This window comes from Tetranychus urticae, chromosome 1, assembly GCF_039701765.1.
Source record: "Tetranychus urticae isolate SD_2017Ah chromosome 1, NJAU_TeUrti_SD_1.0, whole genome shotgun sequence".
NCBI classification, from domain to species: Eukaryota; Metazoa; Arthropoda; class Arachnida; order Trombidiformes; family Tetranychidae; genus Tetranychus; species Tetranychus urticae.
This window is the reverse complement of record NC_142958.1, coordinates 13,351,327-13,372,449: the sequence shown is the minus strand read 5'-3', so window position 1 is coordinate 13,372,449 and position 21,123 is coordinate 13,351,327. Positions and strand designations below refer to the sequence as shown.

The 21,123-nt window shown below is 35.0% G+C and overlaps 6 protein-coding genes across 9 annotated transcripts; 2 read left to right on the top strand and 4 right to left on the bottom strand.

Moving 5' to 3' along the window:
• Positions 1-126: 126 nt before the first annotated feature.
• Positions 127-3,154, bottom strand: LOC107361155 (piwi-like protein 1). Its single transcript, XM_015927900.3, has 4 exons — positions 1,270-3,154; positions 1,020-1,194; positions 527-957; positions 127-426 (listed from the first exon to the last, which is right to left on the bottom strand). The coding sequence occupies exons 1-4, from the start codon at positions 3,010-3,012 to the stop codon at positions 310-312; spliced, it is 2,466 nt and encodes an 821-aa protein (XP_015783386.1). The 5' UTR covers positions 3,013-3,154; the 3' UTR covers positions 127-309.
• A 345-nt stretch (positions 3,155-3,499) lies between these two features.
• Positions 3,500-4,970, top strand: Sbds (SBDS ribosome maturation factor). The gene is made up of 4 exons (XM_015927904.3): positions 3,500-3,687; positions 3,745-3,874; positions 4,079-4,438; positions 4,721-4,970. The coding sequence occupies exons 1-4, from the start codon at positions 3,557-3,559 to the stop codon at positions 4,841-4,843; spliced, it is 744 nt and encodes a 247-aa protein (XP_015783390.1). The 5' UTR covers positions 3,500-3,556; the 3' UTR covers positions 4,844-4,970.
• Mvk (Mevalonate kinase) lies at positions 4,678-6,673 on the bottom strand. The gene is made up of 7 exons (XM_015927902.3): positions 6,494-6,673; positions 6,280-6,421; positions 5,969-6,182; positions 5,522-5,882; positions 5,315-5,410; positions 5,000-5,150; positions 4,678-4,935 (listed from the first exon to the last, which is right to left on the bottom strand). Exons 1-7 carry the CDS (start codon positions 6,560-6,562, stop codon positions 4,832-4,834), a joined length of 1,137 nt encoding a protein of 378 aa, XP_015783388.2. The 5' UTR covers positions 6,563-6,673; the 3' UTR covers positions 4,678-4,831.
• Positions 6,674-7,005: 332 nt separating this feature from the next.
• Positions 7,006-10,542, bottom strand: LOC107361156 (piwi-like protein 1). The gene is made up of 4 exons (XM_015927901.3): positions 8,243-10,542; positions 7,874-8,048; positions 7,357-7,790; positions 7,006-7,280 (listed from the first exon to the last, which is right to left on the bottom strand). The coding sequence occupies exons 1-4, from the start codon at positions 9,911-9,913 to the stop codon at positions 7,164-7,166; spliced, it is 2,397 nt and encodes a 798-aa protein (XP_015783387.2). The 5' UTR covers positions 9,914-10,542; the 3' UTR covers positions 7,006-7,163.
• A 421-nt stretch (positions 10,543-10,963) lies between these two features.
• On the bottom strand, positions 10,964-17,919 carry LOC107361079 (piwi-like protein 1). 4 transcript variants are annotated; one of them, XM_025160650.2, is made up of 6 exons: positions 17,656-17,919; positions 17,443-17,549; positions 12,045-13,774; positions 11,777-11,951; positions 11,264-11,697; positions 10,964-11,169 (listed from the first exon to the last, which is right to left on the bottom strand). In XM_025160650.2, exons 3-6 carry the CDS (start codon positions 13,737-13,739, stop codon positions 11,053-11,055), a joined length of 2,421 nt encoding a protein of 806 aa, XP_025016418.1. In that variant the 5' UTR covers positions 13,740-13,774; positions 17,443-17,549; positions 17,656-17,919; the 3' UTR covers positions 10,964-11,052. The 4 variants fall into 4 exon arrangements, with proteins under 4 accessions (XP_025016418.1, XP_089122376.1, XP_089122375.1 ...); XM_089266250.1 differs by having other exon boundaries at positions 17,718-17,919; XM_089266249.1 differs by lacking the exons at positions 17,443-17,549; positions 17,656-17,919 and adding an exon at positions 15,362-15,501.
• On the top strand, positions 15,425-20,881 carry LOC107361080 (sarcalumenin). Its single transcript, XM_015927818.3, has 9 exons — positions 15,425-15,565; positions 15,647-15,745; positions 16,430-16,525; positions 16,592-17,427; positions 17,508-17,629; positions 17,919-18,037; positions 18,847-19,022; positions 19,152-19,473; positions 20,064-20,881. The coding sequence occupies exons 1-9, from the start codon at positions 15,493-15,495 to the stop codon at positions 20,558-20,560; spliced, it is 2,340 nt and encodes a 779-aa protein (XP_015783304.2). The 5' UTR covers positions 15,425-15,492; the 3' UTR covers positions 20,561-20,881.
• Positions 20,882-21,123: the final 242 nt, after the last annotated feature.

Genomic DNA, 21,123 nt, shown 5'->3' with positions numbered 1-21,123 from the left:
CATGTGAAATAAACCACGTGTTTAAAGCAGTTAAAGCAAGCATTTGAAGGCAGTCCTTCATGCAAACGCGCTCGATTTGAACTTTTGCAAACAGCAAATTTCTTGAAATAAAATCTGAAAAGGTGATTAACAAATGTAAGAAAAATATTTATTGTTCAAGAAATATCAAGAAATTAGTAATTGATTTTGATATAAAGATTTGATAGTAATTTTCAAGTTTTTTGGAGCTTTTTATAGCTTTAACAATGCAAAAAAAAGAGTAATGAATTAAAACATAAGAATTGAATGAAAAATGAAAGGTTGCATTGATTATAAGAAAAACAAAGTGTGAGAAAGTTTAGTATCATGTTCTCTGTGCAGGGCAGTTCCAGTTAGAAAAGCCAATTTATGAGCGTATTGGCATGGGGCTGGGACAGTGATGGTTCCCTGTAAAAAGAAATAAATAAATGAAGTAAAGATAAATGCATTAGATCTTCTAGAATAGCAAAGATTGTAGGAAAATTAAATCAAAGTAAAATATAATTACCGCCCAATTGTAGTACATGTGGCAAAGTTTGTAGGCCAATTGTTGATGATGAATGGGACGCCAATTGGTATTGTCAGCAATGATGTTGTACATGGTTGGATTAACAGTTCCCTGGCGAACAGATTGGCTGATCAAATAAAAATCATAACGCTGTTTGCGAGTAACAACTGAATCAATGGATGTTCCTGGGGGTGGATTTTGTAGTTCCCTCTCACCAACTCGCAAGAAAAATCGTGCATTTACTCGCTTGGTAACGATGATATAAACAAATGCAATTTTATCCAGTCCTTCTTTTTCCTTGAGCACATCTTGCATTTGTTTCATCTCGACATTGTAGACGAACGGGATTTGTCCTTCAGAGACACCATCACGATAAATAACTATCCGCTCAGGCCATGAATTGTTTTTTTCTGACCAGTTCTTGAGGCCGGCTACAAAGAAATTTCATATTAATTGAGGTTGATGAGGATTAGGATGAGGATGAAAAACTTACCCCTGAAATTATTGGCAAAATTTCCACAAAGCTCTTCACGAGTTTGATGATAAGAAGTGCGAGAAAACCAACTAGTTGCTCCTGGATTTGAGGTGCAAACAAAACCACCAACAGAAAAGCCTTTCTTTTGTGTATCGTGGTACGTATCGTACCCAACAATCATACAATTACGCGGCTGAAATAAATAAATTGGTTAGTTATTAAATATAACTCAAAAAACATTATCAAAAAAGCAACAAGGCATTCTTACCGGAATTGAGATACCCCAAGGTTCGGCTCCCATCTTTGTTGACATTTGGATGAGAACTTTTGTGGCAACCGACATTAGATTTTTTTTATTTCCCAGCACTCGGGTGGTAAGTACTTGGGAGGGGCATGGTGCATCAACGCAAAAGTAGCGTTTTATGGCAGAATATCGGTCGGCGTTGGTATTAGGTACAAGGATGACGACCATTTTAGCACCTGCTGGAATTTTCCTACAAACCTCCATGTAGCCAGCAGGTCTATCATTTTCAACAGGCATCAGTTTAGGCTGACCCATGTCCACACCTAAGGGTCCACAAATCCTCTTAAGAGTCTCAACAAATTCATCAACCATTGCTTTATGGTTTCGCAAGCAAAGTACAGCCCACTGTTCCAGACGAACAGGTGTTTTCATCCGTTTACTTCGCATTTCTCTTTCAAAACTTCCAGTTCTTTGCTGATATTGAACGGATTCACCAGAATCACCCGAAATGATTATTTTCTCAGGAGGCAATGATCGAGCATTTAATTCAACCAAGCTTTCACTAAAATGTAATCCCCAAGCACGCATTTCCTCCTTTACTCGGTCATTTGAGTTGAGTTTTCTGATGAATTGTGTCAAAGCCTGTGCACGAGCAAGTGGGTCAAGTCTGGTCAAATCTCCGAGAGCTCTTTTGAAATTGAAGTCCTCAGCCATTTGCTTGGTCAAGCCCGTCATGACGCAGAATTCCGGAATCAGGAGAATATCTTTTTTTTCTCCACCTCTAACTTGTTTTTCTGTTGGTTGAGCCAAAAGCAGTGGTTGTCGCTCGTCAGTACAAGCCAGGTCATAATGCTCGATGTAATAATCACGCAGACTAACCGATGTTCCACGGCGGTCAAAAGTATAATTTATAGGATTCTTATCAAACATGACTTCCTCGACCCTGTATGTTTTGTTGTTATACTGCGTCATTACGATGGACCCGGACAATTCAATGTTTGCGATCTCTTGCAATCGATTCCTTTCTTTGATTCTTTTGAGAACATCGAGAGCCTTTTCCTGACGAACGATTTTGTTTATCATGTCGTTCACCATCAAAATGCCACCATCATGCTCGGCAATCGCAGTCAAAACACCAGGCCAAATTTCAATTCTGTGTTCTTTCATGATCTTTTTAAATTCAGGAGTATAATAATCACGGCCAACTTGCACAAATCCCAAATATTCAAGATTGCGTCTCATCTGAGTGTTGTATAATCTCAACATTTCTGGATGTCCCCAAGAAACAGTTGATGTATACTTTATTGTCATCGTGACACTTGCACCATCACGTCGGGTTCCAGTTATAGTGACAGGCGTTGAATCCAGCTTACACATCGACTTTATTTCATTTCCACCATCAAAAACATACGCTCGGTCGAAAACAGCACGATTCTCATAAATCAAGCCTCTTCGAACTCTCACACTTTCAACTTGTGGATCAAAATCGACACGGTATGAGTGAACCACTTGTTCCTTGGGTACCACTAATTTGAAGTAATTCGTAATGATCTTCAAGTTTCCTTGGTTGTCACCTGTTGTCACCGTAACACCCGGTGGGATCGTACAAAGTACTTCGCCTCGTACAAATCCTCCACGACCTCGCTGGGCCGGCTCATTTTCAGCAATAGCTGCACTGGGATCCCTCGCAAAGAATCCGGCTTCAGTTTCAGTCAGGGCTCCTCTTCCTCGGCCGGCAGCCCGTCCACGAGCTCGTCCTATATCCATGAAAAACAAAAGACGAAAAAAAGTAAATAGAAAGATCAAAAAAGTACAAACTGTAAATAAACAAAGCAAGAAAATAAAAGAAATAAAGAGATATGAAGTTGATACAATTTCGCAAAACAATGTTGATTGGACAAAATCGTGAGAACAAATACCGCAAGTAGCCCAAACATCGCGAAATATATGCAATCCTCAAGTGGGATGGAGATAACAGTAAATCGGGAGAGCACGAGAGAGAATGAAAATAACTTTGGGCGTTTGTGCGCCCAGTCAACAAGGCGATAATATGCTAATTAAGGCTAGAAAATGCGAATAAAACATGACTAAAGGTAAAACTGCGATAAATATCTAAATTTTGAAATAGAATTGGAATAAGATTGGAATAAGATTTAAAAATCATGTTTAGCGGGCAAAGAGGAAAAGGAAAGGAAAAATAAGAAACATTCCCTATAAAAGTCTATGTGTTTACATTTTGTTTACACTTGCATCATTTCTCTTATGTTCATTGCATTGTTTAAATTGCCTTACTTTTCTGTCAGAATTAATAATGTCCAACATATTTACACCAACCAATCAAATTCGTTTAACTAATGTGGCAATTGTTCGCATGAAAAAATGTGGAATCCGGTTTGAAATCGCTTGCTACAAGAATAAAGTTGTTTCCTATCGAAGTAAAGTGTGAGTAAATAGTGCAAAAAATGTGATAGCTTTTACCTAATTTTTTCTACTTTTCAGAGAGAAAGATTTGGATGAAGTTCTGCAAAGTCGCACTGTTTTCACCAACGTCTCCAAGGGTCAAGTTGCCAAGAAAGAGGATCTGATAAAAGCATTTGGAACTGATGATCATGATAAGGTTTGCATACAGGTATTTGATCTTTTTTATCATCATTAAACAATTTGTAAACCCTCTAACAATGACTTTACAAATCACTAGAGTCATCCATTACTCGTTGGTCAAATTACAGTTTGACCATCGAGTAATGTGAATTAATGTAATTTGAATGTAACTGTTAACCGGTTGCTCACTTGCTTATCAATTGTCTTATGTATTAATCATTTTTTATTACAGATTTTGGATAAAGGGGAACTACAGATTAGCGAAAAAGAACGGTCGGCTCAACTCGATGCGGCATTCAAAGATATTGCCACAATTATCTCGGATAAATGTGTTAACCCGGATAGCAAACGACCTTATCCTGTTACCATGATTGAAAAAAGCCTAAAGCAGATTCATTTCTCTGTCAAACCAAATAAGAGTAACAAATCGCAAGCTTTGGTGGCAATGAAAGAATTGCAAAAAGTATTACCGATTGAGAGAGCTCAAATGAAGTTGAGAGTTCTATGTTCCAAAAAGCATCAGCAAAGACTGAGGACATTATCTAAAGAAATTGAACATGACATAGTGCATGAAGACGGCCAATTGGAAATGGTAAATAGATACTTTAAGATTCATTGCTTTTGAATAAATGGTCTTTTCCAGTTGAAAAGTAACCAAGAGTTATCAAAAAGATACAGCATTTCTCGGGGACTTCCCAAAATGTTTTGTCGGCTTCTCAAAATGTTTGACCAGTTCTCATATTGTTTAGTCAAGCTCTCAAAACATTTAGACAAACGGGGTTTTCAAACCGAATTGAAAAGCCATTGTATATAAATAATTAATCAAATTAGTTGGTCATTCTAAACACATTTTCATCTTGTTTATTATTTTTAGGTTATCCATGTTGATCCAGGACACTTCAGAGAGATCGATCACCTGATTAAATCTACTGCTAACTCTCAACTTCATGTTTTATCATTGAAAGAAGTAACTGAAGGCGAAGATTCATTGGAATGATATCCCTGGACAGTTAATTTGTACTTCCTGGGCTTGGAAACCTCCATGATTGAGATCAATGAGAACATTTTCCACCAATTCCTCAGGAGCGTCTAATAAATTGAAATTAAAAAGTTCTATTTGTAAATCCAAAGTCTAATTATAATTTGCGGTTACCTTCAATGAAAATAAGTACACAGCCACCACCTCCGGCCCCAGTTAATTTCCCTTGGAAACCATATTTCCTTGCAGTAGCAAGAGCATCATCGATGGCTGTGTGGCCTGCACCAATACAGTTCAATAAATATTGGTTCATTTCCACCATCGTCTAAAATGAAATAATCATATTGAACGAAGAGAATACGCAGGATGCATAAGTAATTGTTGTAAATTCATCTTTTCAAACATGCTAAGTTAATAATGAAAGATGTCATAAGATGTCATAATGGTCAATTGTTGTCATCCATTCAAACCTTTGGCTGGAATTCTCACCTTTAAATCATAAGAGTTATTTCCGTTTAAGTATTCCCAGGCTTTTGTGGAAATATTTCCAATGGCATCCATAACATTATTCATTACTTCTGGCAACTAAAAGGAAAAGAGAGTTTTATTCATAGTAAACATGGTCAAGAAAGGAATTTTAAATATAAAGAATTAGAATTGGTTATTGACCAAAGCCCATTTAACTCTTAATCTTACCATTTTTCGCCTGGCAATTGTTCCGCTGACCAAAGTTTTCGTATTTCTCTTCACCTTGGTATCAACAAGTATTATTTTTTTCAATCGCATGTTGTGAGCTTGACGGATAGAGTTATCTTTGAAAATCAGAGTTCCACCAGCAGTTGCAATGTTGTTATCAATTCCTGATGGTTTTCCGTGAAACTGTTTCTCGCTTTGAAAAGCCCACTTGTTTATTAATTGGTTGTCTGGTTTAGTACCAAGAAAACATTTCAAGAGTGCTCCAGCTAATGAAACACTGAAAGCAGATGATGAACCAAGTCCCGCTCCAACCGGAATGTTTGATGACAGAGTTACATCAATTTCAGGAAGTTTTTCTGGTCTTTTCAAGATAAAAAATTTGATAAGCACAATTAATATGCAATTAATCCAAAACAATATGACATTTGAACCCCAAAGTAAACTTACCGATAACTGGAAGTCATTGAAAGATACAAGAATAAGAAAGATTTCGAGCTCTCGATTGCTGATAATATTACATCATTCTTTGATGTTGTATCGCTCTTTAAACCGCCATTATTGGCACAATTTATGCCAGTAAGAACTATTTCTTCCAATATTTTACCAATCTCGTCATTATAAACACCAATTTTATCTCCATGATCATCTTCAACCAAGCTATCTAATTAAGTTGAGTATTGATTTTACTTTAAACATTGATAAAATATATTTGAATTTCAGAGTTTTTGTTTAAATAGTAAAACTAAGGAATTACAAACCCAATTTAATTTGCGATAATTGCTGTAAAGGCCATTTAATATAATAAACTAGATCCACCAAGTTTAAACTAACAAAATCAGACCCTGTTTGAAAATTTATCTCTACGGTTGTTTTCCGGTCAATGGCTGTGGCAATTGCTTCCTGGTTAACAAAATCAACGCATACTTCAGCAAAAAATGATAAACAATAAGCAAAAATGATAAGAGAACTTACCTTTCCAAAGCAAACTGCATGTTCACCAAAGAGGATCACCTTACCAGGAGCAGTAACAGTAACAACCATTATCTAATTGGACCAATTTATTTCAAGAAAATTATCAATTTTAAAAATACTATTGTTAGCATATACTGAGTATAGTTGTAAACACAGCAATAAAAGATACAAGACTAAACAGTGGAATATGGAGATTGTTAAGACAGGTAAAACTATTTATAAGAGTAGATAATAACTTCCTTATGATCATGGTTAACCGACTTGCCCAGCAAGTAATTGAGAGTTATTTAAACTTGTATTACCAAGTCTACGTCAAGTGTTGTTTACGTTTAGGTTTCCTGAAATTTTTTCATACTCACATACTTACATGCATCTTTGTATTAAGAGCATGTCAACTAGCAAACTTGATTTGAAATCAATTTGAAAACTTTTCTCACTGAGAACGAGTTCCAATTACATGTAAACATAAACATGGATATCGAGCTGTATAATTGAGAAACATAAACCCAGGCTGAATATTTGGACATCAGTTTTTAATATATAATAGTATAATAAGTTTTAGAGGAAAGAAAATAAGAACAAGAAAAAATTCAATTTTCATAGTGAATACAGATAAGAGGAATATAAGATTGCGTATTAATAATCAAAATCAAATAAAGACAGTTTGTGATTATAAGAAAAATAAGGTGTTTGATAGTTCCTGACGATGCTCTCTGTGCAGAGCAGTTCCAGTTAGGAAAGCCAATTTATGAGCATATTGACATGGGGCTGGGACAGTGATAGTTCCCTGTAAAAATGAATTGTAAAATGAATGAAAATAAATTAGATTCTAGTTTGAATGTAAAATGTGAAAATTTACTCACCGCCCAGTTGTAATAAATGTGACACAGTTTGTAGGCCAATTGTTGATGATTTATTGGAGACCAACCAGTGTTATCAGCAATGATGTTATACATTGTAGGATTAACAGTTCCTTGGCGAACCGACTGGCTGATCAAGTAAAAATCGTATCTTTCCTTTCTAGTCACAACGGAATCTATTTTTGTTCCTGGAGGTGGATTTTGTAGTTGGTGTTCACCAACTTTGTGGAAAAAACGAGCATTTACTCGTTTTGTAACAATGACAAAAGAGAATGAAGTTTTGGCCAGCTCAGCCCTTTCTCCTAGAAGTTTCTGTATCTCTCTCATCTCAACATTATAAACATGGGGAATTTGTCCTTCTGAAACGCCATCTCTGTATATTATAATTCGTTCAGGCCAAGTACCATTATTTTTGATAACCCAATTTTTGATGCCAGCTATCAAAGTGAACAGAGTTTTTAAATTTTCATGTCGCAGATCATTCATAATTGTTGCTTAAAAAAGTCTTAGGTAAACTTACCTTTTAGATTGTTAGCAAAATTTCCTGACAACTCATCACGATTTTGATGATAGGAAGTGCGGCAGAACCAACTTGTTGCTGCAGAATTGGAAGTGCAAACAAATGCTCCGACAGAATGACCTTTTCGTTGAGAGTCATGATAAGTATCATAGCCAACTATCATCCATCCCGGGCGCTGTAATGTAAGAATTTAGTAAAATTGTTATAAAATAAAAAACTAAACCATTTACGTCAATCAAAATCGTTAAATTAAACTATCGAATATAATTTGTATGAATTAAATGCCAATAAATTGTCTCCTGATATCTTTTAAATTCAAAAATGAGAGAAACAATATATTCTAATAAATGAAGAAACAATTAAACTTACCGGAATTCCGATTCCCCAAGGCTCAGCTCCAAGTTTAGTAGACATTTGGATGAGTATTTTAGTGGCAACTGACATAAGATTTTTTTTGTTTGATATAACACGAGTTGTTATCACTTGCGAAGGAATTGGTTTTTCACAGCAAAAGTGTCTTTTTATTGTAGAGTATCTTTGTGGGTTATTATTAGGGACGATTGCGATAACTAAGTTATGTTTTGGATCAACTCGTTCACAAGCAGAAGCATATTGCGGTATCGAGTCTTCATGAACGACGACAACAGTTGGCGGACCAATATCAACACCCAATGGTCCAGAAACTTGCCTTAAACATCTGAAAAATTCTTCAACTATTTCTTTATCTCGTTTAAGTGCCATCGTTACCCATTGCTGAAGAGCAACTGGACGTATCATTCGTTTGCTTCGAATCTCCCTTTCGAAGCTTCCAGTAGTTTGTTGATACGGTACTTGAGCTTCATGAGTAAGGATCGTCTCAGGAGGTAAAGTCCTTGCTCTGATCTCTTCCAAATCCTCGCGAAATTGTAAGCCCCAACCACCCATCTCAGCTTGGACTCTTTCATTAGAATTTATTTGTCGAATGAATCTAGTTAAATTTTGAGCTCGCTGTATTGGATCGAGTCTAGTCAAATCTCCGAGAGCTCTTTTAAATTGATTGTCCCTTGCCATCAAATCTGTTAATCCTGTCATTAAACAAAATTCTGGAACCAACAAAATTTCTTTCTTGTCGCCTCCCCGCATTTGTCTTTCAGTTGGTTGTACCAAAAGTAAAGGCTGAGTTCCGTCTCTTATACTTAAATTATATTGACCTCTATAATAGTCAGCTAAGGAGGTCGTGGTGTTTCCTCGCTCAAATGTAAAGTCACCAGCGGTGCGTTCGAACGCAATGTCATCTATTTTATAAGTCTTGTTGTTATAAACTGTCATTACAACACTAGTAGCTAATTCATCACGAGCCTTTTCCTGCCATCGCTCTCTTTCATGTGTGCGTATCCTATTGAGGATATCTCGAGCAGTATCGTGGCGAATAATTTTATTGATATTATCACACATCATCATGATTCCTCCATCATGTTCAGCAATGGCAGTTAAAATACCAGGCCATATATCAAGTCGATGATCTTGCATGATCTTCTTCGCTCTAGGATTGTAATAGTTTCGGCCAACCTGAGAAAAGCCTATGTGCTCCAGATTTCGTCTCATCTGAGTATTGTATAATCTCAGCATTTCTGGATGTCCCCAAGAAACAGTTGATGTATACTTTATGGTTATACTAACAGTGGAACCATCTCGTCGTGTTCCAGACACGGTAACAGGCGTTGTATTAAGTTTGCATAACGATTTAATTTCATTTCCACCATCGTAAACATAGGCTCTGTCGAAAACAGCGCGATTCTCGTAAATCAAACCTCTTCTTACCTTGACATATTCCACTTGTGGCTCGAAATCAACTCGGTATGAATGAACTACTTGATCCTTGGGTACTATCAGCCTGAAATAGTTGGTCACGATTCTCATGCTTCCTTGGCCATCTCCAGTGGTTGTGTGAACTTCGGGAGGAATTGTATGAAGAGTCGCAGCAACTCGAAAAAGACCTGCACGAGAACGCGTTGCTGCTTCTTCACCTGGTGCAGCTCTGCCTCGACCACGACCTTCCATTTTCACTTTATTGTTAACAATTTATAAGAAAATATTATTCACTAAAAAGGTTTAATACAAATTAAATGAAAATATCAATGACTATTATAAAACAAGAACAGGTTGTAAATCATTCAGCTGTTGTGTATGTGTCTAATGAACAGAAATACTGAAATGACCGAAATTTATATTGATTTCATGGACATGGGACATGATGATTAGATGAGAGAGCGATGAAATATCCATGGAATTGTTTTTCACCAAATCAAACAATTGAGATAATTGCGAATGTAATTGAGCACAATAGAAAGTTAATTAAAGACACTTGAAATTGGTTACATGTTCAACCTAAAGGCAAACTTGCCGATTACTTGAAAATTGCATAAAATAACAAGAAAAAGAATAAATTTTTGCCTTCTATTGCTGATAAAATCTTGAGGTTCAATTACATTTGTTAATTTGCCTCTATTTTTGGGAACTTATCAAGAACGAGATTCATTAACTTGTCATTATCATCACCTCCAACCAGTCTATCTGATCATTTGATCAAATTGAATATCAACATTGACATGGACATTGTACTGCTTAATTAAAAATAGTAAACATTATTTGGGAAAAAGTTGAATAAACATTATTAACGTTATTATTACAGATGTAAGATATCAGATCCTTAATACTATCAGAAAGGTATCTAAAAAGTGAATTCAATACGGTTATAAGATGTCTATATCATGATACTGAAATGGTAATAAATTAATGAAAATTTAAGCTTGAATTCAGATATGTTTATAAGAAAAATCAACTGCGAGAAAGACAATAATCACGTTCTAAATGCAAAGCTAGATCGCTCTCAGTTAGGTAACCTACTCGTATTGTTTTTCAGTTGATTGCACCAAAATAAAGGCTATTTTCCGTCTTCGATATTTATTCTAGATTTAATTTTATCAAAATCAGCCAAAGAAATATAACGCGTAATTGTAATTATAAAAAACTAATAGGCTTGAAAGTTGAATACTATTACAAATATTAGACATTTATAATTTATATGCTGAATGAATGAAAAAGCCAGAATTAGATTGAAATCAATTTTAATAGTGCATGTAAGATGAAAATAAGATGGGTTGTTGTAAATTTAAGATTGAATTTAAAATGTTGAAAGTTTATAAGAAGAATAAGGTGTTTGATAGTTCTGTACTATGTTCCCTGTGTAGAGCAGTTCCAGTTAGAAGAGCCAATTTATGAGCATATTGACATGGGGCTGGGACAGTGATGGTTCCCTGTAAAAATGAAATGTAAAATGAATAAAAATAAATGCATTAGATCATTGGAATAATAAAATTTGGATGAAAAATGTAGTGAAAATTCAATTACCGCCCAGTTGTAGTAAAGGTGACAAAGTTTGTAGGCCAATTGTTGATGATGGATTGCACGCCAACCAGAATTATCAGCAATGATATTGTACATTGTTGGATTAACAGTTCCTTGGCGAACCGACTGGCTGATCAAGTAAAAATCATATCGTTCTTTTCTCGTAATAAGCGAATCAATCTTAGTTCCTGGAGGTGGATTTTGTAGTTGTCGTTCACCATAATTATGGAAGAATCGAGCATTTACTCGTTTTGTAACAATAATGAAGCAAAAATGAGTTTTTGCCAATTCCGGTCTTTCGCTCAGAACTTTCTGCATTTGCTTCATCTCAACATTATAAACATAGGGAATTTGTCCCTCTGAAACGCCATCTCTATATATTATAATTTTTTCAGGCCATGAGCCTTTATTTTTGGCAATCCAATTCTTGATGCCAGCTATCAATTATCATAGAAAAAACAGAATACATAATGAATTATTTCCTAATAGTTGAAAATTGTTTCAATGAAAACTCACCTTTCAGATTGGCAGCGAAATTTGCACACAATTCTTCCCGGTTTTGATGGTAGGAAGTACGAGAGAACCAACTTGTTGCTGTGGCATTAGAAGTACTAACAAATCCACCGACAGAATAGCCTCTTCGATCAGAGTCATGATAAGTATCATAACCGACAATCATACATCCTTTAGGCTGAAATATATGAAATGGAGAATAAAAAATAAAAATTCAGTTAATTGACACAGCAATCAAGGTGTCATAAAGAAAAGGCATGTTGAAACTTACCGGAATATGAATTCCCCAAGGCTCAGCTCCAAGTTTAGTAGACATTTGGATAAGTATTTTAGTGGCAACTGACATAAGATTTTTTTTGTTTGATAAAACACGAGTTGTTATAACTTGGGAAGGAATTGGTTTTTCACAGCAAAAGTGCTTTTTGATGGCTGAATATCTATCTCCGTTATTATTAGGAACGATAATAATTACTAAATTAGCATCAGCGGGAACAGCATTGCAAGCTGCAGAATAATCTGATGCCCGATCTCCATCAAGCGGAAATATTTTGGGTGCTGTAATTTCTATGCCAAGAGGACCACAGACTCTTCTCATGGAATCACTAAAGTCATCTACAAGGGATTTATGGATTTTCTGAGCAATTAGAGCCCAAGGAAACTTAATAGCGACAGGTCTCAACATTTTTTTCGAACGTATTTCTCGTTCAAAATTACCAGTTTTTTGTTGATAAGGAGTGCCACTATTTTCACCACTTTCACCAAAAGTATGAATTTTTTCCCCTGGCAATAAAAGACCATTGACTTCCACTAATGATTCACCGAATTGTAAGCCCCAACCACGCATCTCAGTTTGAACAGTTTCATTAGCGTTTACTTGTCGAATGAAACCAGTCAAATTTTGAGCTCTCTGTAATGGATCAAGTCTGGTCAAATCTCCGAGTGCTCTTTTGAATTGAAAATCGTCAATCATCGTTTTAGATAATCCAGTCATGGTGCAAAGCTCAGGGATCAACAATATCTCTTTCTGTTCTCCTCCTCGCATTTGTCTTTCAGTTGGTTGTACCAAAAGTAAAGGTTGTCTTTTGTCTTTAATAGTTTTTTTATGCTGCGTTTCATAATAAGTAGCCAAAGAAATCGTACCTTCTCTTCCTTCAAATGTATAAGTCTCAGGGTTTTTATCAAAAATGATGTCATCTACTCGGTAGGTTTTGTTATTATATCTTGTCATTACAATCGAGCCTGATAGCTCTTTACGGGCCCTTTCTTTCTTGTCTCCTGGACCTCTGAATACTTGAGCAAGTACATCGAGAGCAGTATCGTGGCGAATAATTTTATTGATATTATCACAAACCATCATAATGCCTCCATCATGTTCAGCAATGGCAGTTAACATACCAGGCCATATATCAAGGCGATGATCTTGCATGGTCTTCTTCAATTTAGGATTGTAATAGTCTCGGCCAACTTGGACAAAGCCTAAATGCTCAAGATTACGTCTCATCTGAGTATTGTATAATCTCAACATTTCTGGATGTCCCCAAGAAACAGTTGATGTATACTTTATAGTTATGGTGACACTTGCGCCATCAGTCTTTCGTGTACCACTCACTGTAACAGGATCATTATTTAACTTACATAACGATTTGATTTCATTGCCACCATCAAAAACATAAGCTCGGTCGAAAACTTCACGATTCTCATAAATCAAGCCCCTTCGAACTCTCACACTTTCAACTTGTGGATCAAAATCAACACGGTATGAGTGAACCAATTGATCCTTGGGTGTAATTATCCTGAAATAGTTGGTCACAATTTTTAACAATCCTACATTTCCTCCAGTGGAATCTGTAACTTCGGGAGGAATCGTACGAAGAGTCTCAGCAACTCGGAAAGCTCCTCCACGACCACGCGCATCACCACCTGCTGCCTCAGCTTGTCCAGCTCTACCACGTCCTCGACCTTCCATATTTTGGTGATGTTATTCAATTTAAACGATATAAACTGAAATGAATAGAGATTTAATATTGAGATATAATGAAATTAAACTTGAATGAAATGAAACGGAGTTAAACTGATTTGCAATAGAGTTAACTTTAGTCAGAGTACAAACTGTAGAAATTATTATCCAATGAAATAATCTCAACTGCAGGTGTGAAACAATCCAACCAATGAATAAGTAAAGAATGAACCGAAATGGTCAAGTAATTTAAATATATGTTTGTCCATTCTGTGGGCGGTTACCCTGATTAGATGGCTAAAAGATGAACAATCTTTTGAACTGTCGTAGTGTTTTCGCACTTGAAAAATTAAGATAATAGAAAGTGTAATTAGCCAAAAAACAAAACCTAATTGAAACCACTTGAAATTCATTATAAGCTAACCTAGAGGTAAACTTATCAATAACTTGAAATATTGAAAGATACGTAAAGAAAGATGAATTTTTTGTTTTCGATTGCTTTGATTAAGTTTTATCATCTTTCTCATTGTCATTTTGATAATTAGCAAGCACTAATTAAATAGTGGAACCAAACTAAACCAAACCAACCCATGTTGTGATGGTCATTAAACGTTATTTAGGTAATTTCATGGTATTTTTCCACGATAATAGCATTATCCATGGCTATCAGTGTGACTTTTGAGTCACTGAATCTACTAAATAACAAATCTTTATTACCATCGACAAGTTTTGAAAGTAATTATGTTTACTATGGTGGATCTGATATTCAAAGTTTAAAGCAATTCTCAGTCATTTACTCATTTTTCCTAGGCTCTAAAGCTTGAAAATAGACAATACTTTTGAATATCGTGTTGATTGATGTCAAAGGTTTGAATAACTTGTTGAAAAGTAACAATAGACTCTGAGAATAGGTGATATTAGGATTATACTAATTAATATGATAATGAAAAGGAAGAAGAATAAAAGAAAAGGGAAAAACTAAAAGAGGATTTGGAAATAAATTTGGCTCTGAAGATTGGAGAAAACCTTTGAATGGGGAATTAAATCTGTTGGTTGCTTGATCAACGTACATATTATATTCAACAACAACACCTAATTGCTGGCAAACCTTACCAATTACTTTGCTCCAAGACCTACATTTCGTAAATATTCAACCTTCTTCATCTACATTCTCAGGCACAATTCGAGTAAATCTGAGCGCACGCTTAAAATAAATTTTGGGAACAGAGAAGAGTAGAGAGAAGATGACTGAACAAGACTGAAAAAAGATGAAACAGTTTACTAATTTTTTTTATCATTATTAACTAGCGACTGTACTTTCTTAAGCTGAGTTTGTGCTTAAGGCTCAAGGGTAACTTGAGGATAAGTTAACCTTAAGACAATTCTTATTGAATTGCCTTTTCTCACTCTTAGTTCTTCTTCTTCTTCTCTCTCTCTCTTTAATGAAACCAGGAAAGTGTGCTTCCGATGGAACCTGCAAATGAACCTCGAACTTCGTTAATTTAGTTAACCCTTTTTTACTATTGATATATTGTTATTGTTAATTTTAATAATTCCCACAACAATCGTCATCGGTATTATCAAATAAAAAATATCACCAAATCATTGTTATACTTTAAATTTGACATTACCTTATTTTTTTCATCTTTTTTCTTTCTTTCTGTCTCATCAGTTTTAACACAGTGTGTTGTGTAAACAACGGCTAACGGTTCAACAATTAACGATAACAATTTACATTCGAATTCAATAGTGAAACGAGATTATGGTTACACCGAGAACTTGGCCTTCGGTGTTGTGTCTACTTTTCATTGTAGCAGCCTCATTGACGACACCAGGTAAGCTTGTGGTTTTACTCAAGTGTAAGCCAATATTTAAAACAACTTTGAGTCAACTTTCCTCCTGATTTTCATCATTAGGCCAAGTTAACAGCTCCGAAGTCGAGGTAAAAGACGATGCTACGAAAACTGAATGTCGAAAGCACATTGAAGAGGCTCTCAATAAATACTGGGATCACGGTAAAGTCTATTCTTTTTCTCATAATTTTTCTCATTTTTCTAAAGATAGAGAGAGGGAGAGAGAAGGAGAGAAACTTATGAATATAAAATATTTAAAAATTGAAAGCGATTTCAAGTGCATTATCAATCCTAGGCATCTGTTCGCTTAGTGATCCTTCATTTTTTTCATCTCTAGCTCAAGTAGCAAATTTTGTTTATTCATGATAAGAATAAGGTTCAAAAGTCACATATTTAACATGAAACTGTTTGTGTAATTTATGCTCTAGTTAATAATTACTTTGATTATCTTACTAACATAACCTTGGTCAATGTCATCTTAAATTTTATTTCATCTATCCACAGAATAGGAGTAGAAATATATGAACAATGTACTTAGCATTGTATTGTAACAGCTAACTATTGTGATGACCATCATACTAACACTGGACTGAAAATTGAATGAGTAGACAATTCAACTTATCAACATCATTTGGACAACTCTTAGTAATTGAATCCATTGCATGCTTATCCTAAGATGACCTGATTTCAATCATTTCATTTTCAGCATCATGATCATGGAGAAAAGCATTGAACCCCTGAATATAAAAAAAGTTCAAAAATGTATATTCAAAAGAAATAGATTTAAAAGAAGGCAATCAAAAATAAACGCAAAATGATTGGAGTTTATTACTGATTATCTCATAGAAACTGGAACCTACCAAACTGTGGATGGATCTAAGGTAAACACAGAAGAAAAAATAGAAACGGACCATAAAACGACAACTGCCGAACAAAATGAAGGTAAAATGAAGACATTTCTTAAAGCAAAATATATGGTAACATAATAATCAAATATTGAAATCATAGTGAATACGAATGAAAAGCCTTGTGAAGACGATGATAATGATGGTATCTGCAATGAAGACGAAGTCGAAGAGGTTCAAGAGCCAGCGGCTCAAATTCCAGAGACTCCTTCACAAGCAACTGCCACTAGTGATGATACAAAATCTATCTGTCCAGATGATGATGGAGACGGAATATGCAATGAAGATGAGGTAGAGGAAACTGAATCCCCAGCAAAGCAGTCAGATGAAAAGGACAAAAATAAGGAAGATAATGAAAATGCGGTTAATGATGATGATGCAGAAGACGAAGAAGAAGAAGAAGAAAGAGAAGCCAGAAAAGTATTAAAGAAAAAGAAGAAGGATCGAAAACGTTCCAAACATGACGAGGATGAAGATGAAGAAGATGATAGCATATCAAGACGAAAAAAGAAGCGAAAACAAAGAGTTGCTTATGATGAGGACGAAGAAGAAGAAAATGTGAAAAAGATAAAAAGAAAAGGAAAATCCCGAAAGCATTATGCTGATGAAGATGAGGAAGACGAAGACGGAGAAAGGGAAAACTACGAGGATGAAGACGGAGATGATAGACGATCGAGGAGACGACATCGAGGTAAAGAAGAGAAAGATGATGAAATAGTAGAAGAAAAAGAAAAGGAAAAAGAAGAAGAACAAGTCAAAAACGAGGCCAAATCAACAAGTGAGCCAAAAGAGACACCAGCACAAACTGCCCAACCAACTCCTGTTGTTGAACCTGTGGTGGAGTCTGAGCCTGAACCTGAATCAGACTCGACTGACATAACATCGGGAAAATCGCATGTTGACGAAATACTCAGACTCGGTGAAATTGGCTCAAAAGAAGTAAGTAAATCCAACCTTGTTTTCATATAACTTTGTTGCTATTAAATTTTCCTCCGTCACTTCTGATCCACTTTCAATAGGAAATTGCTGAACAAAACTTGATTTTATCAATTTTCCGTGATCTGAAAAAAATTTATACAACATCGATTAAACCTTTGGAGACAATGTATAAATATCGTGAAATATCTACTCGAATCATCAGGTATGTTGAGCTGAGTTCATACTAACTTGAAAATAGCGTTCAAAATTACTATTGTAATAGTGTTGAGTTCCCAAATATGGATACTAACTAGTCAAGCAGTGTTGAGGTGAGAGTGTTGAAAGGACAATTTACGGTCAGATTATCGCTAGTTGACTGATTCGTGAGTGTATATTGAGACTAGCAACTAGTTACACTTTAATCGTCAATCTTGATTCGACAAAATTCACTCCAGGAAACCTGATGATAACGTCAATTATTCTCTTGATCTTTTCTTTATTGATTTGTCCAGTGACGCAGAGATTTTCGCTCGGCCAATGGTTCTTATTTTAGGTCCCAAAGGAAGCGGAAAAACCTCACTGGTTAACTATTTACTTGGTCTTCAGGCAACTCCTTGGCAATTAAATACAGGTAGGAACGGAGTCCAATTCAAATTGTAGAAATAGTCATTAATATTTGGCGTCCACTTCTCTTGTCAATCGCTGAGATGTCAGATTTTGAGAACACTTTAACTTGGTTATAATTTAATTTTAAAATTAATGGTTAAAACAAAATTAAAACAAAATTAAAACAAAATTAAAACTAAAGTAAAACTAAAACAGTTAAATCAAGGAAAAAAATTACAAGACAAAGAGCGCGATTATTATGATGCAAGAATTGCTTGGTTTGAAGCTATTTTCAATAAGAGTTTGATCGTAAAATAGCACTCTGTTAAACTTAGAGATATTCATTTTCGCATAACTCTTTCTTTAAATTTATTGTTTATTTTTATTGAAACAAATTATCTATAATAGTTATTTATTTAATTTAGTTAACATGAGTCTCATGAATATCATCGAATCGTTTCTCCATCATCATGGTCAGATAAACAGTTTATTGAATAGAGTAACTTATACCTAAGAATAAAAAATAGCATTTTCCGCTAAAGCCAGCCAACCGAGATTATAAGTTAAAAATAAAATGGATAAACCTATTTTAATATCAAATGGTTCATTGAATTCATCAAATTTAACCAAATTTTGGGTACCCTTAAAACCTGAATGCATTACCATGTTAACCTGATCGAGGTAACAGTTAAAACCCATTCAATTAATCACAAAATCATTTTTCCATTGCAAAAATCCTGACCCGACTTGCTTCAACGTCATTTCTCATTTGAAATCTCGTTGTTTTTATTTCTATGTAAATTGCTTAATTTCTTTTTTTCAATTATTCTTTAGGAATTTCAACGAGTTATCCTCATTTCACTTTATTGGTCCAGGGTGATACTTTCACAAAGCTAAGTCCCACTGAGCTTTCAGCTGACTTTACCTTTTCTGGTCTCCAACAATTCGGTCAACACTTTGTTGAACATCATCTTCAAGCTTTTAAAATGCCTCTTGATGTCTTACAAAAGGTAAAGATGCCATTTTTCCTTTCCCTCGACTTTCAACAGAATGATTAACTTGCCAATTCTATTTTTAATTAACTAGGATGATTCATTTTTTCTTTTTTTACGTCTATTTCTATTTTTGACTTAATCTAGATGACAATTGTGGACTGTCCGGGTTTCATTGATGACAGTTTAATGCCTAAGGAGCCGGGAAAAGGCATTGATGGTGAAGTTTACCAATGGTTTATTGATAGAAGTGATGTCATTTACATAATGATTGACGTTAACCAACTACATTTAACCAATAATTTACACTCCCTCCTGGAACAATTAAGAGGTCGTGATGTTAGGTTCATTATTTCCAAATCTGATTCAGTAACGCATTCACAAATTGTTACTTTGATTGGACAATTATTATGGGCCTTATCTCCTCTTATGACCAACAACCAGCCTCCTCAAGTCTTTGCATTAACAAGTAAGATTTATAAACAATTGCACATCTTATAAACAAAATGAACTATTGCAAGCATTATTGAACCACTGAACTATGAACAGCTCAAGGGTACATTTCAAGCTACAGATGTTGAAGTAAAATATTAGTAATCAGCCTACAAGCTAGTTTATTATTGTTATTGGCCTCTTACTAACGCTGAACAAGTGTAAAATACACTTACTGTAGATTAACTTGTTCAACGCCATTGTTCCCTACAGTAAGGTGTTGACAAGTATTTATTGTTGATCGAGAAATGCTTTCTAGACTTTCTTTTGCAACCATATATATAAATTAAATCTTGATATTATCTTATGGAATTTCTTGGCCATTTCTCAAAATTTCACAAGATGACTTTGGATAGAAGCCTCTTTTCATCAGCAAGCTTAAATTGTTACTTCAATGAATTTAATGAATTTATACCAGTCTGATTTGCATTTTCTGACTTTTTACTTATTCACATTTTTCAATTTTTGACCGATTTATCTTGATCCAATTGCTTTAGTCTTAAGAATATTTCTTCATCTATAAATATGAAAACTAATTGTACTTTTCTTTCTTCCTCGCATTTTCAGCTCAAATGGAAACTTATGAACCTTTCCTTGATCTTCAAGAACAAGAATGGCTAAAAGATTTATCAAACCAAGTTTCCGGATTAGCTCGTGTTGAATCTCACATAGCTGAGGTTCGCCGTCATGCAGTGCGTGTACGTAATCATGCCAAAATAATTGACTGTTACCTGTCTACCTATTACCGAAATAAAGGATTATTCATGTTTGGAACGTCCGCCAAGAAGTTCGCCTCCGAGATTACAGAAAATCCTAACCAATACCGAGTCTTTAGTGGAGCACTGGCTGCTCAAGCACAGAATATATCTAGATATGATCTTCCAGATCCTGAATTGTATCGTGATTTCTTCCGATCCAATAATCTCCTTGATTTCAAACAATTATCAGCAACATGTTCATTTTTCAAAGGTTGCCCATTGGATAAATTAGACGTTGCCATTTCATATCAACTTCCAGATCTTGTCTCTAAATATAAGAGGCTAACCAAATTCAAGACAAACTAAAGTAAAAAAGCAACAATATTGATTTACAAATTAAAAAAAACAAATTACCACTTCTTTTGATCTTCTCTTTCTCCTTTACTCTGTCTCGAATCCTCTATTTTCCTCCAAATCTCAAAATCCCTCTTCCCACTCATCATTTCTTCCTCTTCTTCATTCCTTATTCTTTCTTTCCTTCCCTCCTTACGCCACCCTTCCTTCTTCACCACCTATTCTCTTCTCAATCTTCAAATCTTCTAAAGTTTTGCATAGAGTGACAACTCCTAGACAACGGGACACCAATGCCTTCCAAAATTGAAAATAAATTATCTTTCTTCCTTATTATTTTCTGAAAATTTATTTCTACTGACCAAAAATCAGGGTCAAATCGATTTTGTTGATCAACGTAAAACATGAATGAATAAAAAGATATGATAGAAATCCTAAAACAAAAGATTCGACAATTAATCAGAAAAACAGAATGCTCTTTAAGAAAAAATTGATAGAATCTTAATGTTTCGATAACTTTCGCGATCAGGCTTGTCTCAGAATAATGTTGAATCGGAATGAAATGATTTCGCAAAAAA

What these genes read in the sequence shown, in the direction of transcription:
- LOC107361155 (XM_015927900.3), bottom strand. Translation starts at nt 3,012, where the DNA reads ATGGATATAGGACGAGCTCGTGGACGGGCTGCCGGCCGAGGAAGAGGA. An exon ending in TTTTGCCAATAATTTCAGGG is followed by an intron (nt 958 to 1,019) that starts GTAAGTTTTTCA and finishes ATTTCTTTGTAG; the next exon opens with CCGGCCTCAAGAACTGGTCA. An exon ending in ACATGTACTACAATTGGGCG is followed by an intron (nt 427 to 526) that starts GTAATTATATTT and finishes TTCTTTTTACAG; the next exon opens with GGAACCATCACTGTCCCAGC.
- Sbds (XM_015927904.3), top strand. Translation starts at nt 3,557, where the DNA reads ATGTCCAACATATTTACACCAACCAATCAAATTCGTTTAACTAATGTG. An exon ending in ATGATAAGGTTTGCATACAG is followed by an intron (nt 3,875 to 4,078) that starts GTATTTGATCTT and finishes TTTTTATTACAG; the next exon opens with ATTTTGGATAAAGGGGAACT. An exon ending in AAGACGGCCAATTGGAAATG is followed by an intron (nt 4,439 to 4,720) that starts GTAAATAGATAC and finishes TATTATTTTTAG; the next exon opens with GTTATCCATGTTGATCCAGG.
- Mvk (XM_015927902.3), bottom strand. Translation starts at nt 6,562, where the DNA reads ATGGTTGTTACTGTTACTGCTCCTGGTAAGGTGATCCTCTTTGGTGAA. An exon ending in ATGCAGTTTGCTTTGGAAAG is followed by an intron (nt 6,422 to 6,493) that starts GTAAGTTCTCTT and finishes TTTGTTAACCAG; the next exon opens with GAAGCAATTGCCACAGCCAT. An exon ending in CAATTGCCAGGCGAAAAATG is followed by an intron (nt 5,411 to 5,521) that starts GTAAGATTAAGA and finishes TTTTCCTTTTAG; the next exon opens with TTGCCAGAAGTAATGAATAA.
- LOC107361156 (XM_015927901.3), bottom strand. Translation starts at nt 9,913, where the DNA reads ATGGAAGGTCGTGGTCGAGGCAGAGCTGCACCAGGTGAAGAAGCAGCA. An exon ending in CTTGGGGAATCGGAATTCCG is followed by an intron (nt 8,049 to 8,242) that starts GTAAGTTTAATT and finishes CTTACATTACAG; the next exon opens with CGCCCGGGATGGATGATAGT. An exon ending in ACATTTATTACAACTGGGCG is followed by an intron (nt 7,281 to 7,356) that starts GTGAGTAAATTT and finishes TCATTTTTACAG; the next exon opens with GGAACTATCACTGTCCCAGC.
- LOC107361079 (XM_025160650.2), bottom strand. Translation starts at nt 13,739, where the DNA reads ATGGAAGGTCGAGGACGTGGTAGAGCTGGACAAGCTGAGGCAGCAGGT. An exon ending in CTTGGGGAATTCATATTCCG is followed by an intron (nt 11,952 to 12,044) that starts GTAAGTTTCAAC and finishes CATATATTTCAG; the next exon opens with CCTAAAGGATGTATGATTGT. An exon ending in ACCTTTACTACAACTGGGCG is followed by an intron (nt 11,170 to 11,263) that starts GTAATTGAATTT and finishes TCATTTTTACAG; the next exon opens with GGAACCATCACTGTCCCAGC.
- LOC107361080 (XM_015927818.3), top strand. Translation starts at nt 15,493, where the DNA reads ATGGTTACACCGAGAACTTGGCCTTCGGTGTTGTGTCTACTTTTCATT. An exon ending in CAATAAATACTGGGATCACG is followed by an intron (nt 15,746 to 16,429) that starts GTAAAGTCTATT and finishes ATTATCTCATAG; the next exon opens with AAACTGGAACCTACCAAACT. An exon ending in TCCTTGGCAATTAAATACAG is followed by an intron (nt 18,038 to 18,846) that starts GTAGGAACGGAG and finishes ATTATTCTTTAG; the next exon opens with GAATTTCAACGAGTTATCCT.